The sequence below is a fragment of the Salvia miltiorrhiza genome, chromosome 4 (genome assembly GCF_028751815.1).
Source record: "Salvia miltiorrhiza cultivar Shanhuang (shh) chromosome 4, IMPLAD_Smil_shh, whole genome shotgun sequence".
NCBI lineage: Eukaryota > Viridiplantae > Streptophyta > Magnoliopsida > Lamiales > Lamiaceae > Salvia > Salvia miltiorrhiza.
Window position 1 is genome coordinate 29,257,518 of NC_080390.1, and position 16,729 is coordinate 29,274,246.

At 34.3% G+C, this 16,729-nt stretch overlaps 2 protein-coding genes across 6 annotated transcripts; both read right to left on the reverse strand.

Moving 5' to 3' along the window:
- Positions 1–1,005: 1,005 nt before the first annotated feature.
- On the reverse strand, positions 1,006–7,994 carry LOC131019659 (uncharacterized). 5 transcript variants are annotated; one of them, XM_057948247.1, is made up of 8 exons: positions 7,807–7,990; positions 6,073–7,351; positions 4,118–5,465; positions 3,241–3,520; positions 2,748–2,855; positions 2,395–2,673; positions 1,982–2,125; positions 1,006–1,662 (listed from the first exon to the last, which is right to left on the reverse strand). In XM_057948247.1, the coding sequence occupies exons 2-8, from the start codon at positions 7,295–7,297 to the stop codon at positions 1,474–1,476; spliced, it is 3,573 nt and encodes a 1,190-aa protein (XP_057804230.1). In that variant the 5' UTR covers positions 7,298–7,351; positions 7,807–7,990; the 3' UTR covers positions 1,006–1,473. The 5 variants fall into 5 exon arrangements, 4 of the variants coding, with proteins under 4 accessions (XP_057804230.1, XP_057804233.1, XP_057804231.1 ...); XM_057948250.1 differs by having other exon boundaries at positions 4,118–5,375; positions 7,807–7,989; XM_057948248.1 differs by lacking the exon at positions 7,807–7,990 and adding an exon at positions 7,659–7,764.
- LOC131023254 (homeobox-leucine zipper protein HAT5-like) lies at positions 7,346–15,917 on the reverse strand. The gene is made up of 2 exons (XM_057952796.1): positions 15,570–15,917; positions 7,346–7,351 (listed from the first exon to the last, which is right to left on the reverse strand). Exons 1-2 carry the CDS (start codon positions 15,915–15,917, stop codon positions 7,346–7,348), a joined length of 354 nt encoding a protein of 117 aa, XP_057808779.1.
- Positions 15,918–16,729: the final 812 nt, after the last annotated feature.

Genomic DNA, 16,729 nt, shown 5'->3' on the forward strand with positions numbered 1-16,729 from the left:
AATTAAATTAAGGTGTAGGAAATTATATTGGTTCATTTTAGAACTCTTTAATTTTCAATTGTTTAATATACTATAATCATCATAACGCTTTATATAAAGTTGAAAAATTAAGTTTTCAAATTCGAATTTTTATTGAGTAATTGATATGGATTATTTTATTTTATTTTTAAAACATAGTATTACATTTGCTTATTTTTTAATTTTGCTTAGTATTAGATTTATTTAGTTTTAGTACACATCGTTTCTTTTCAGTGCTCGCCGTGCATCGCACGGGAGGGCGTACTAGTTAGTTAGACAGCTGACATTTGAGTAATTGTATTTTATGAAAATTAAATAAAGTTATCTAACTCATTTTAACGCAAATTCTCCTATGCGGTTAACCGCATACGATGCAGACGGTTTGAAAGTTTACATTTCTTCACAATAATGTTTACTTTTATTCATAAGAACTTTTACTTTTAGTTATTTTCACTTATTAATACTTTTATTCTTAACTATTTGGTCAAGTAATTATTATTATAATGAAATGTAATATATCTAAATTATTAGTACATTTATTCACGATAATTGTTACTTTTATTCATGAGAACTTGTACTATCACATAAGTATATATTTATATGAACAATTGTATATCCTATGCTAATTAAAAGTAACCCACCGCATAGGTAGAGGTCAAACGCACAGGAGACCAACCTTATTTTAAAGGTTTGATACCTATATTTTCCAATAAAGAAAACTTTTGTGCAGACGCTAACGCTGGAATATTAGAACAGCATTGAAGACAAATTTAGGAAGAGAAATATGAGAAATTGATAAGAATAGAGAACGAAGATTAAATAGAATAGAACAAGAGAATTAGTAAAGAAATTTACTAATAACACTGATACGTGAAATAATAGAAAAGTTCAACTAATGTACCCAAATAAAAACAGAAATAAAACAAGCCCAAAATAAGATCAGTAAGGATTGAATAATAATAAAAAAAAATATCATAAAAAGAAAAGTTAATGTGTGAAGATCGGGTTAATATCGATAATTGATCAAAGTGAGTACAATCAAAATTGGATAAGCAACTATTTTTCACAAGCTATTATAACTAAATTACCTAAAAGAATTATCACACATCATTTACAACAAGAGTGATGACTTCCTTTCCTGCCCACCAACACAAAATGCAAACGCTCAACAAAAAAAAAAACAAAAAAAAAAGGCAGAGAATCCTATCGATACACTTCGTGTGCAAGATAACAATTCTGTTCTGTAATAATCAGATACAATTTTGGCAGAGGTAAAGGAAGATTCTATCATCCGTTAAAACCAATCACACTTCCAATTTTGTGCAGGCGCTCCAACATTACAACTGCATCGAAGACTGATTTGCAGATCAACGAGCAGAGGCCGGCATTTGTGGGGAGTTTTGGAGATGCGTCCCATCAAAGACTAACCTTCATAGCAGGTTGCCATTCGGATTCTCATGATGAGATGGGTTCGTAAGGGTACTGTAACCAAGGGTGTTTCAGAGCCTCTGATGCAGAAGGTCTCTTGTCCGGGTTCACTTCGAGCAGATGAGCAACGAAGTCAATGAAGCCTTGATCCCCCATTGGCAACCTATGTCTCAAGGATGACTTCTTGGGTATCAAGTATTCCAGTCTGTTACTATCCTGAGGAAAAAAGAGGAGCTAATACGTCATTTTCTGAAGATCGCGCAAATGTAATAATGCATGCATACAGTTTATATATAGAGCAGCAAGATATGTTAGATGTAATAATGCATGCATACATTTAAGTAAAGAAAGATGTTATTTTGCATTTAGTGGTAATGCCATCACATTATTATTTGATCGGACCACAGTTTGAGACTGAGATTTGGAGTGGAGTATGATAGAAAGGCTGCATTAAGCCCACCAACCATCCTCGTTTCGTTATGCATCACCAAAACGAGAAACATGCATAAAAAGGGGGACGAATAACATGAGGTACCTGGTTCCTTTCGTAAAGCATGTGATTTTTAGTGAAATATTTGTAAGTATCGCGTCCTTTGGCAAGCATCCCTTGCTCAATAGAGCCTATGATTCCAATAACTCGAGCAAGTAAGGTGGCAGGCGAATCATTTTGAAAGAGTACCTATAGAGGAAACATTGCGTTGAAGTTACATGGATTTCATGAGTAATAACATTGAAACAGAGGAAGAAGAAACAATAACAATAGATCATAACAGCAAATTGTTTTTTGACAGTATGCATTAATCCTGGTGCACAGATATCAGGTTTCTGGTGTTTTAGCCAGGCAGATAACTTAGAAGCCAGCAATAGTCCCAGCTACATTGAATGATTATTCAGTGTAATTTACCTATCCAATAAAATACTCAACACATCGTTAACAATAAAACTTACATTGCCTGTGCAGAGTTCTGCCAAGATGCAACCAAGGGACCAAATATCGATCTTTTTTCCATATGGAAGTCCCAAAATAACCTCGGGGGCCCGGTATGACCTAGACTGAACATAAGAACAAAGATGGTCGGTCTGAAAGCAACTACTTCCTAAATCGATAACCTTAACCTCACATCTACTGTAACTTTTGACCAAAATATTCTCAGGCTTCAGGTCACAATGTATGAGGCCAAGACTGTGTAAGAATTGAAGAGCTTCCAAACATTGAATCGTGATTGACTGCAGCAATTAAAATTCTAGTCAGTAGCAAATTCAGTAATAAGCAAGCACATAACAAATTTAGGACACAAAACCTGTAGTCTTGGCATTGTAAAGTATACTTCTCCTCCAGATTCCCGGTTAAACTTATGGAACTCATACAAGTTTGCTTTGAGCAATTCACAAACAATCAGTAGATGCTCCTGCATATATGAATAATTGTCAGTAGAGACCCTCTTCCCTCAGATCCGGAGCTAATATTTAATTCTAAGCAGTTAATAAAAGAGATTGATAGTAATTATGCCACTAATTCATTAATAAATTCTGAGCTATATTTAAAAATTGCATTTGATTCAATCACGTTATGTATAGTGTCGATATAGCCTCCATATGATTATAATTTATAAGACAAGGTCGTCAAAAGCAATGAGAAGCTAGCCAGGAGGATGTTTCAAGCCAAGTGCTAACAAAGTTCTTGATGCATATCTTAAATCAACTCTGCTACTGCCTTTTAGGCGAGGAAGCATGCAACAGTTAATGCTGAACAAAGGTATGCCGATCAAATTGATGGAAGAATTGCTTACTTACTCGATAGTAGAAGTAATCATACAACCGAAGAAGATGATACTTGTCACCAGGATCATGTTTATTTACATACTTGAGCAGCTTTATTTCATCAAGGCTCTGATCGAAAAAATCTTTGTTGTTCTTTATAATTTTCACACATACATCCATGCCAGTGTGCAGATCATGTGCCTGAATAGCTTTGCTGAATGCAGCTGATCCAAGATACTCAGTGACATGATAACGACCAGCAATGACTGAGTTCAAAACAACATGAAAATTTTTGTCCTCCTCGAAGCCAGTCCTAAACGAAAAACAGAAGCATAATTGAGGAAACCATTTCTACTACCACAGCTAGAATTAGTAGAGCAAATAAGTGGGGCCGTGGGGGTGATATGAAATCTACACAGTCACTTAGGAGAAGCGGGGAAAGCGAACTTCATCAACTCTATGATCTAACAGACTACCACTTCACAGTCAGTCTATTTTGGATATATAATTGGGATATAATTCTAATGATAAGAGGGAGATAGGGAAGCATCAAACAAGCATAAGAACATGACTTGGTTATAAGTCTATTCATTCACATCAACGGTGTTTCTCCATATCCCAGAAATTTGAATAGCTATAAAGTGGTGGTAGCATGGTGTTTTCAGCTACAACAGATTCAAATGGCAACAGTGTGATCTCCAATTTGAGTTCTTGAGCTGGGAGCTAAGCATGGCAGGGAAGTGGAAAGAGTTATATAGGTTTCACAGCTATCAAGCTAATTTCACTTATGGCTTACTCAGCATGCTCCATTTCAACCCCCATTGAGGTATCACACAACTTTAAAACTGTTAAGCCACAAACAAGGACTATTCACAGGATGGGGTGAAGAAAAGAGGGACAGGGTACATGCCTGTTTTTCCTGTGGACGATTTTCAAATCGAAGGTCTCAAATTCATCCTCTTGAGCTTTGATTTGCTTCACTTGCTCTTGAACAGCAGCAGCTTCCTCATCCTCCAGGGACGCCACTGGATCCTCTTCTGTTACGCCTGTTGTTTTCACATCTTGTTCTTTCTTTACAAGTTCCCTATCAATGTAGCCATAATTTGAAAGAGATGAGGGACTTGAATTTGCTGATTCTCCAGCATTAGGACGTTCATCCATTGAACTCTTAGTTGGTGAGGAGTCATTGCTTTTCGGCCTCCATGATGCAAGCATGTCGTCATTCGCCATGCCATGATCATAAGCTTCATCCCCCAAGATGGTATTACTCTGGTTTGACCACAAAGCTTTACCTGAGCTTTTTTTCACCAACTGTCCATCTCTAGGAGGAGGAAACGAGAAACCTCCTTCTATTTGATTCTTTGCTATTGCATATGGATTCTTATCATTATTCATCATATATTTCTCAGTATTATGAGTCTTTGATCTATTATTGTCTTTCTTAGATCGTTCACCAGCATTCTTATCTGAGTCATGCTGCGAGTGTCTAGACACTTGAACACCAATATCATTATCCTGAAAGTATTCTACATCACCTTCACTGCTGCCTCCAACCAAACTTTCTCGCACTTCGCTGCCTATATCAGCAGCATCACTGTTGATCCCTACACCAATAGATCTAACTGAACCATGTTGATTATCATCCATGCAGATGTCTGGTTGCAGCCTTCCCAGTTCATTCATAACCTTTCCATCCCCTAACATCATGAGTTCATTTGTCTGAGTGACGAACCCTTGCCAAACAGGTTCTGAACGCATCAAATTGAGCTCCTCCTCATCCATCAACTGCCCATCATATTGCGTAATCAAATCATTCTCTGTGTCTCTCTTGTACATCTCAGTAGCTGACAGCCCAACAGGGTCATCTGCAGGTACAATAGCATTAACAGTTTTCGACTGGAAATACCTTTCCCCAGAGAAGTAAGAATCCTCCTCAGCGAATGACTGATCATCTTCATCATTTTTGTTCTGACTCCTTTCTTGAGGGTCTGGAACACTCCCATGTCCTGTCCCCTTCTCATTATCACTTGGGTAATCGATTTCATGAGCCAGAAACCAGGTCTCATCTTCAATAGGTTGTCTCATATAGCCAACATCATCATCATCTTCATATTCATCAGAGTCCCAATATTCATTAGGGTAGTCTATGGATTCACTCATTCCATCACCTATAGTTGCAAAACCAGAAACCAGGTCAGAAGTATCCTCGGTGATACCCTGACTCACGGATAGCCAACTGCCTCCTCCCAGCCTCTTTCCTATGAATCATCATTATGCAAATAGAAATGCATTAAATAACTAGAGAGCAGTCATAAAAAGAAGACAAGGATAGAAATAAAAGGATGACATAATAAAAATGCAACTTGTCAACAATGTGGTTGTTAAAGGGAAGGATAAGAATAAAATCATTGTAAAGCAAAAAAAGAAACAAATTGGAAAAAGGAGACTAAAGATATTCGTCATTATTCCACACCATCTGTGCTCCTCTCTACACATGTAAGAGTCAGATAGTTCAAGCTTTCCACTCTAGATATAGCAAGGCAGTAATAAGCATGAGGTTAAGCAAACCAAAGTGTGCTCTCAAGTCTCAAGTAGTTTTAGAAGCAGACTGTTCAAATGAGGACAAGTAGGACAGTGCACAGGTTTGACAAAATCAATATAGCAAGTAATAGTGACTGACACCCTATATATCAATCATTCAGAATCAGTATATTCACAAGGTTGAGCTATCCACCAATTCAATTATATCAGCATAAATAATCAATTTGAGTAATGCAATGATGTTCTTGTTTATATCTATATCAGCAAGTTTGTGATCGTAGCAAATATATTGGAAAATAAAACATTCTAAGTATTCAGACAAACCTGTAGTATTGATTTCTTGGCCAATAGGTACATCCAGAAATGACCCAATAAGATAAGCATTATCAGTATCCAAGATCTTTGGTGCATCACGTTCATATTTCTCCTCCCAGTGAATATTGAAAGGCTTGTCTTCTGACTTCAGTCTCACAGGTGGTAGCCTTGGTAACTCTTCCCTTTGGTTCTCAGGTGCAAGATGAAATTCTAATGCACCAAATTCTTTGGGCTCAGCTCCCTGATTCTTCCCAAAGAAAAGAGCTCTACCCACCTCATCTACTTGCTCCTTTATTGCTGCTCTAATGTTATTGACTTCTGCTTTCCTTTTACCCTCCTGTTTATCAACAACGGCAATAGCACTATCATAACTGGTTGAAGTATCTCCCCTGGAAGACTGGAAAACAGTTTTCACAGAACACTCTTTTCGGAGCTCTGACGAAGGATGATCGGATACATCACTTCTGGACCAGAGATTATCAACGAGATCATCCTTCGAGCATGTGATGCTTGGCATTTTTTGTTGATCAACAACTTCCTTACGATCACTCTTCTTCTCATAAGTCAAATCTGTGCTAACACTAACAGGCCAAGTGATTCTCTTTTCACCAGAAACACTGGCATCATCCCCAGATTTGCGGTGAACTTGACCACTCTCAAGAGTCTCAGTTGAATTTGTCTTTGCTTTTCCAGGAACCTGGAATCCCAGAAAATTGTTTTCATCAGCACTGCCACCATCGTTCTGGTAAGGAGTAACTGGACCATTGCTTGTACCGTATTTCCACGAATACAGATCAAGCACAGTATCATCCAATCCATTGGAGAAGGCGAAGTTTTTGTCACTTGGTACAATATTCTCACCAAGCTTTCCCTGCTTGCCAATAGTGCCAGCATTTTTCCACTTGTTGTCGGACCCATTTCTTCCAGTTCCGCTATCAACCTCTTTCACGATTAGCTCCTTAGATGCCTCAACAATACTCGAGGTAAATGAACCCTTAAGAGTTTCCCCACCATGTCCAGTACTTTTCGTGTTTTTATCTTCTTCTCCAGAAACACCCCCATTTAATTCTTTGCCTGATCTACCTGACTCCTTATCGTCAAGAATAAGCTTTTGAAGAATCCCATTCAAGTCAGGTCTGTTACCCAATTCACTCCGCAATGCAGCCTCTGCCTTGGTAAATTTGTTCCTTTTCAGAAACTCCAATATAACATCTACAGAACCCGAATCAGCCATTCGAAACACTTCGAGCAATCCAATCCAAGTACTGGAAACACCACTAACCTAAACCTGAAAAATGAGATAAACAAATAAAGCAGAAACCCGTTATTTCAAACCGGACCTTCAGTTCCCTACTCTATCTAAAAGACAGAAACAAAAGAAAACTAACTACAGAGAAGTTTCATTTTTTCACCATAGCCTTACAACCAAAAACTTACAGAAGCAAAACAGAGAAGGGGAAATTCAAACTCAAACCACACTTCTAAAAGCAGTAAGAATAGATTCATAAGAAATATCAAAGATGACATTTTCATGGATCCCAATACGCAGAATTCCATCAACATTCACAATACCCGAGCTACAAGTACCAAAAAACCTGAACGATATTTCATAAAGATCTGAGCTTTAACGAAACCCTAGAAAGCACGAATACTTCCGTGAATGGGAATGATTGTCCCAACGAATCAAAAGCAAAATGGGTGAGAATTCGAATTCAGATTAAAATGAGTGGCAAAAAAGCTTACAGATCGACGAGATGCTATTCGAGAAGCCAAAAACGGAGTTATTGAATCCATCGCCCAAACTTATTAAGAAATCTGAGTAAACAAATTTTGAAACACTTCTTCACTTTTCTGTGTAAGCAATACTACGAAGAATATGTTAATACGAATAAAAAAATCATAATTGAGTTTGAACTTTTTTAAACTTTTGAGGGGAAAATAAATTAAGGGGATGTTTAATTTTTACTATTTTAATTATTTTTGACGTTTCAGGGCTTCAGGGTTGGGTTTGTGGGGCATGGTGTGGTTAGGTCGGAAATTAAATATTTTAAATATTAGTATAAAATTATTTTATTATGAAGGCCTGCAAAATTTCTGGCCTTGGGATATGATTGGATAACCAAAATAATTTATGCAAAAAACCAATATCTATACATTTATTTACCTACACACACGGACGTTGTTTAAATTACTAATTTGCCCATTTCATATCGTTTTGTCCTAGTGAATATATAGTTCATAATACTTCCATGTATTTGTGATAAGAGGAATTCAAAGAAAATCGTTGAATATGGCAATAAATAAAATGAAAATATAGATTCAAAACTATAAGTAGGAATCGTAAGTTTTAGGCTTTTATATTCACTTTTGCTTTCAAAATATTTTGAAGAACTATTAAAATTTTAAATCGAACAAGCAATTATTAAATCTGCGATAACTATATTAGAATAATTAGAGAATCTATGAGATGATGGTACTCATGCGAGATACACATCAATCAGAGCTCGCAAAAATATTTAGACTAGATGTGAAAGTGTAACATAACATCACTCTTCAATAATGTATGGTTTAATAGGTGTGTAGCATAACATGAGTTTTCCCTAGTTATGGTTTAATAAATACATCATTTAAATTACATCTTCACCATTTATCAAACAAACAAGAACAAAGATACACACATAGACAACATAAATTATATTTGTAATAATTGACCGGCTCATTACTTATTTCATATGTACTTGAACATGATGTAAAAATAGGTGTAATATAATTATGACTAGCACACGAAAGTAAAATCATGGGATAGGTTACTATATTAAATGGTCTTGCCACATTAAATTGAAGTGCAAACATACATTCCATTTTGGACTTAGCTAAAAAAGAGTAGGACCTCTGTGTATAATTTAATTTTTATTACTTTTTAGTTTCATTTTATCGCGAATATATGAGAGCTGGGCTCAAGTGGGTAGTATATTCCAATAAGATCATTATTCAATGTTTTGAAAAACAAAAATATTATTCATGATAGTGATAGATATGAGATGTGCGAAGGTAATTACCAAATGGGCCAATTATAGTATTTTTAAAAAATATATATATATATATATATATATAAGAAGTATATCATATAATTGAATATATATTATAATAGATTAATCAAGTTAATATAAATTAGACCACAATCAAATCAACAATAAGTTATTATAAATTAAAGCATGTAAATAAAAATATAACCTACAACGATATTTGTGAACCCAGCTATAGTCTAGATGTACTATGATTCATGAGCTATTTTAAATTGTACTTTTTGAGTTGGAAAATGTGGTTTGGCATAATCATTAGCCCATTTTGCAGCCCATTTTGCGGAGGAAAAAACTAATAATTAGGCCTTTTTCTATAAGAATCTAACTCCTAATAAGATATTTGGTTATATAGTATACAAACGTATCACAAATATCTTAGTTCAAGGGGACATTTACTTTAGGAGACTAGACTTGCTATTCACTTGGCTAAGCTTATAAACTAAACTTGTTATGCGTTTGGCTAAGCTCTTGGAGTTTATAAGATATTTTAAAAACTTATAAGATATAACTTTTTAAGAATTTATAAATTCTAAAAATATTTAGATAATTGAGCTTATAAGATAAATTAAGAGAAAATCTTTGTTAGAGAAAGAAAATCATAGAAAAATAAAATTAGAATGATATATGATGAAAATAAAAAATCACAGTTGAGTTATTTTTGTAAAATGAGTGTTGCTTTTATGATAATGAGAAAATAAATTTGGGTAGATAAACTTATTTTTTGGGGAGCTTATTTTATCAAACACTTTGAAGGAGCTTATAAGCTCCTAAACAGATTAGAGCACCCGCAACGCTCTACTCGATCGCCTTACTCGAGTAGAGCGTTGCACTCGAGTAAGGCGTTGCGGGGGGGGGGGGGGGGGGTACTCGAGGGTTGCTCGAGTGCTCGGGTATACTCGAGCGAAGGAATATTAGGCACGTGCAAAGCACGCGCCTGAATTTATATAAAAAAAAAACAAACAAACAAATTTTCGAAATTTGAAAAAAATTTAGCTGTTGCATTTCTTGGAACTCGGTCTTTTGACCGTTCCAATTTTTTTTTTTTTGATTTCTTTTCTCCTCTTTAAAATTTGGCTGTTGCATTTTAGGTGGTTTTTATTTTTATGTAATTTTTAGGATTTTTAATTTAATGGAGTTTTTAATTATTAGAAAAATGTGTTATTTAAATTTGAGTAAAATTAATTTAAATGAAAAACATAAAAATCAGAACTAAAAAATTCAAGTAGGCTATCAAGTAACCCTAATGCAGCATTACTTACTCAATGTGGTCCCCCACTATCAAGTAGGCTATCAAGTAAGTCCATTGCAGATGCTCTAATAAGCTGTTTTAAAGAGCTTATAAGCTTAGCCAAACACCCTCTTGATAATTAAAAATAATGAGACTAATACCCTTGTTTATTTTGATGGATTGAAATTTTGGGGGTATCCCAAGGTCTTTGATTATTTATATCATTTAAGCTAATTTTGCTTGATTCATATTCTATTGAAAATGTGATATTGGATTAATCCTACTCTTGAGGATAAAAATACTCAATCATGCATCTTATTAATCATAGAAAGTAAATGTCCCATATGCAAAATAAGTATTTTTATCCTCGGTGGTAGGATTTCTCCTATTTCACTTTTTCCATGGATAAGAATAAAGCAAAACTAGCTTAAATGATAAAAATAATCAAGGGCCTTGAGATATCCCAAAGTTTTAATCCATCAAAGTAAATAAGAGATCAGTCTTATTATTTTTATTTATCAAGGATAATAAATAATCAAGTGCAAAGAATTTATCAAGGATAATAAATAATCAAGGGCCTTTGCATGATTGATAAGAAGCATAATTGAGTATTTTTATCATTAAGATTAGGATTTCTCCAATCCCACATTTTCAATGGGATAAAAATCAAACAAAACTTACTAAAATGATTGAAATAATCAAGGATCTTAGGATATCCCAAGATTTCATTCCATCAAAATAAACAAAGAATTATTTTTATCATCAAGGCTAGTCTTTCAAAGTAAATACCCCTTAATAATTTTGATTCTTGGTTCTCTGATTTTTCTCACTTTCTTGTGTAACTTTGTTGGTACTTCTTGTACCATGACTTTCTGGCTTTAATTTTATTTCTTTTTCTGACCAAAAAAAAAAAAATACCCCTTAATAATATCATATATATCTCTAGACGAATGATCAAATTTCGTATCACAAACTCACAGCTTTTATGAGTACTCAAATATATTCATAGGTGTAAGATCCCGATATAAAAAATATAGAAAAAGTTTTGTGTGAGATCGTCACACTATAACTATATATCGAATATGAGTTTGAATTCGAATCTTAATTCGTTTCGCACTAAGACGGACTTACTCAAATTTATATGAATAATTATTTAGTATATACTTATATTCTCATATGATACTTATTACCGAATTGAACATATATAGTTCTATACTTGGAGTTTATTTTATCATATACTAAACTTCCAGCTTGATATTATTAAACTCAACTCAACTCCACTCAACTCCACTCATCCAATATCACCCTATGGTCCCTACCCATTTATGAATCTCATCAGCAATACAAGTTGCTTGCAACAGTAACCCTTTGTTTCAAGCGTCAGTTCTCCTCTTGGAGCCCAGTTTCTCTATTCAAGCTCTATTGGACTTTTTTTCTACAGCTCAGCTTTAGCTTTTGTTGGAGCCGAGCATGAGCCACCTCAAGCTCAGCTAGGGCGTCGTTTTCGAGCTCGTTTCCAACTAACTATATGCTCCATATCGACTCTTACATCTGCAAATAATTCCATCTCAATTGATCCTTTTGTTCAAGTGGCTAGATTCTTGGGTGTTTGGCGATGCACTATAGAGTCCATGTGGGGTCTACTTGTTTTCACGTACGGTTGGGGTTATAGAGCTTTGTTTATCCTTTTATAGAGAGAGACTGTAGACATTGGTGATTGACATTGTTAACAAAGTATACGTTTTGGACTTGTATGTTGATGTACATTTGTTTTATATATTCAAGGGTAAGAGTGAATGCTATTAGAAAAGTCAATGCCCCTGTAGCAAAATTTTGCAATCAGGTGAGCTTACTTACATATCAAATAAAGATAAAATATTTTGTTTGAACAATTATATTCTTTTCAAAAATCTTTGAACTGAAATTATTTCAAGTTATTGTCTTGTCATAAATATTTTTAAATTTTGTGAATGATATCTATCTGCATTGACTTTGCCAATTTCTTAAACGAATTTGGATCATGAGCGGAAAACTATCTTGCCAAAATTAGTGTACACCTTTGACTAGTCAAGTGTTTGTGAGAGGTGGCCCTCTATTTGGAACACATCTTCATATATGATAGATTACAAAAAAACTTAAACTGAGTAGAACTTTAGATTCACAAATGAATTTAGAAAGCTTGGGCCTTTTCAGCTAAAAACCTCTTGTTGTACTGTTGAAATTAGGGATGACAATTTACCTGCGGATAATGGATACCTGCGAAAACTCGAACCTATTAGGGTGGGTTTGAGAGGTATTTGATATCCACGGATAGGTGAGCCGAGCTCGAGCTCATTTTAAAGCTCAAATTCGAGCTTGAGCCGAACTCGAGCCGAGCCAAATTTTCACGAACCGAGCTCGAACCTGAAGGTATTCGGCTCAGCTCGATTCGTATACAACCCTATTTATTATTATTTGGTTGTGGAATAAATTTTCTTATGTAGTTAACTACGTTTTTAATAAGTGAAAATGTGGTTTAATCATGATCAAGGATAATGAGACATTTGTTCCTATTTTTCAGGAGCATGATCTTCTACCAACATTCCACGATAGATTGAGTAGCGATTTTTTTAGAGTGGATTGCAATGGTTATACAAGGAATCTAGGCGTAGGAAATGGAGTATATTGACCACGACATTATACTCTATAAAAGTTGCAAAATGGCTCACCCTCATGCAAGACTTGGAAGTGTATATTTCACAGAGCTAACATTCATCACAACCACTTCGTCATTTTTATATGCTGCAAACGTGAAAGGATTGCTTCAAGTCTAGCTTTGAGGATGAGTTTTAAGAAGCCAATATGTAAAGACTTTTTGTATTACCGCGAGAGCACTGACAAGAATCCAAGATCAAGGCATCAATGGAGCATAGTAGGTTGTTTATTTGATCGTTTATTTACTAAAGAAATAAGTATACATGATGTTTTTCTATGAAAAAGCGTTATGTATGAGCGCTTTTTTAATATACATGGCATTTTAAGAACATGTATGTAGTGTCATGTAACGAATACATGACGTTGTGCTTACGCTTTTAGAAAAGCATAATGTATGAGCATCGTTTATTCATAGTATACATGACATTAACTAGAAAGTGTCATATGTGTGTTAATTTAAATGCTATACATGACAGTTTATGCAATTTGTCATGTATGTTACTAAACTTATCATCATTAATTGCATTATTCTTGACGATTTTCAAAGGGTATAGATGACGGTTTTTAGCTTTCATGTATGAGGGTTTTTGTAGTAGTGAATTGACTGTTATTTTTTGCGTTGAATCAACATTCATAGGTGTGGTTGTAGATATGTGTCATAATCTTAGGCAGCTAATCTGTAAAGATTGATCGTCGAGAAATCTTGTATTGTACTTTGTGATGTTAAATATAGTGAATTTGGCCATGAGACATATAACTCATGAAAAAGTATCTTGTGTGTTATTTAAATTTCCGCCATGTATTGACTGGAATGTTATTAACATTAGTCTTACAAATTTACACAATGTTCTTGTAGTAATTTGGGGCACAATTTTTTTTAAAAAAATAATCCACTTTTCTATTTTCACATAAAGTAAGATAACGAATTATCGTTTTATAATTATAATATGGAAATATTTTTATAATATGCTACAAATAGGAAAAATATTTATGCAAATAACAAGGAAGAAAAATAAGAGAAAAAAGGAGGAAGAAAAAATAAGAGAGAAAAAAGTGAAAATTGATGTGGGTAAAAGAAAAAAATGGAGAAAAAAAAATTGAAGTATGGGCTTAGGTGAGAGAAAAAGTTTTTTTTTTAATTTCTTATTTTATTATTTAAATTAATTTTATTTACAAACTTATTTATTTATATATATATATAAAGACGGGGAATGGTTCCAATGAGATCCTTAATATATGGTGAGACCTTAGATTGATTTGTAGGTGTTGATTTAATATATTTTACGACTGATATTTACCTGAAGGGAGAAATTTTTTATCTGGATTTGAATCTTGGAAGGAACAAAATTTTTACTAATTTTTTAAATATCTATATTCAACACTATATACTGTTTTATTTAACATTATATATTGACTTATTCATTATTCTCACTTCTAAAACATATATTTACCAGTTGGCAAATCAATATATTAGAACAAAAATGAATTGAATCAATCGTGTATATATAATATACTCCATCCGTCCCTAAAATAACTTCATCTTTTTCCATTTTGGGACGTCCCTCAAATAACTTCCTCTTTCTTTCTTTCCATTTTTGGACACCTACCCCACCACTAATAATACTTTATTTATTCTTACTTTTCACTTTTCACCACTCTCAATACTAATTATAACACTTTTCACAACTTCCAATAATAATTATATCAATTTTTCTCCACTATCAATACATTTTACAACTTTTCATTAAAACTCGTGCCGTCCCCAAAGAGGAAGCCATTTCAGGGACGGAGGGAGTATACTCGACCAAACAGTTTAGTCACATTCAACATTGTATATAGGTTTTTTAGGAAAAACAACTAGAAAAATTGATATGAAATTGTTTCTTTACACCAACATATAAAAGCCTTCAATTTATTCTCCTAATAAGATTGTCGATTGCACTAGTTACAATTCTATTGTAAACATCAAATCAGAAAAAATTCTCAATAATAACCTCCACTAAATAATACTCCCTCCGTCCCATTGGGCTTGTCCCATTTGATTTCGGTACGGTTATTAAGGAGAATATTATTAGTGTTTTAAGTGTGTAGGTAATAAAAATATAAAATTGATAAAGTAGGAGATGGAAGGTGATAAAGCAGGAAAGAGAATGTAATAAAGTGATAAAGTAGGAAATAGAATGTGAAAAAGTGATAAAGTATGAAAGAGAATTTAATTAAGAATTATTATTGTTTAGTTAATTGTTGCCATTTATAGAAATGGGACAAGATCGTGGGACAAACAAAAAAGAAATACTGGACAAGATCAATGGGACGGAGGGAGTATATTTCATCTCATAATCGACACCAAAAATAATTATATGCAATGGCATCAAGTATACTTGATATACTCGATGACATTAAAATACGACACAAAACATCTCTTGCAATAGAGAAATCCAATCCACAAAACTTACAACGTAGGATATATTAATTTACTCTCTCAACTCCCACTTACATACCTCATCAAACTCCACAGCCCTCTTACAACTCTCTCTCAAGCGTTGATTCTCGGCTTCAATCTCCACTGCTTTCTTCTTGCATTCTTCAATCTCGAGTTGAAGAACGTTCTCCCTCTCAAGACTAAGCCTTAGGGCTTCTTGGAGCCTCAAGTAGTCAAATTCGAGGAGAAATACTGACTCCCGAGCTTTTTTACCAGCCCGCTCCCGACTAAACCAGCTCGAAACTTGTTCAACATCCAGCCCCGTGGCCTCTGCCAATTCGTTTTTTCTCGATTTAGTTAAGCGATCGGAAGCTTCAAATGCTGACCTAAGAGCCTTAATTTGATGCTCTTCAAATCGTTTTGCCATAATTTTAATTTGGTTATGAACGTTGCATAGATAGTTAATGTGACTTGGAGTTTTGGTGATTTATATGGTGGGAAATGAATAATATGGTAATTAATTATTCAGAGAAATTACGAGATTGGCCTAAGAAATATGAGTTGACATTTTCGAAGTCAACAAATACTTTTCTTATTTTTGTTTGTTACGAGGCGGAAAGAGTAATGATATAGGAGTTTAATTACTTTGTCATGGAATTTTAAAATCTTTGTAGACGACTTTTGGCAGCATTGCTAGCATTAGATAATTAGCGGTATCTTTAATGTGAGGAAAACCAATCCCATAAATTTTTAGATTAGAGTTAATAATCATAGAGAAACTTTGCAAGAGTTTTGTAGGCACACCAAGAATGGATATATTCATATAATTATTTTGTAGATTAGAGTTTATAAAACAAAATGCTTTCGGCTGCCAACAATGTCTGATCTCACTGAACAATGCAAGATTATCAAGCTTTAGTATTCGTCTTTATTTATATAAACTTGTACAGGAATTTACAGACGCACTCAATTTTGAAACAGTGTTTCATTTTCCTTTCTGAACAAGCCGCTCGTGAACTATTCGGGGCTCGGCTCGAAAAAAACTCGTTCCAAATTCGTTCGTTTTCTAAACGAGCCAAACTCGAGCCCGAATCCGAGCTAGATAAAATTACCGAGCCGAACTCGAGCCTGTGCATGTTCGGCTCGTACCTATTCGCGCGCGAATATGTTTGCGAATAGGCTCACGAATATGTTCGCGAATAGGCTCGCGAATAGGTTCATTAAATAATAATTTTATAT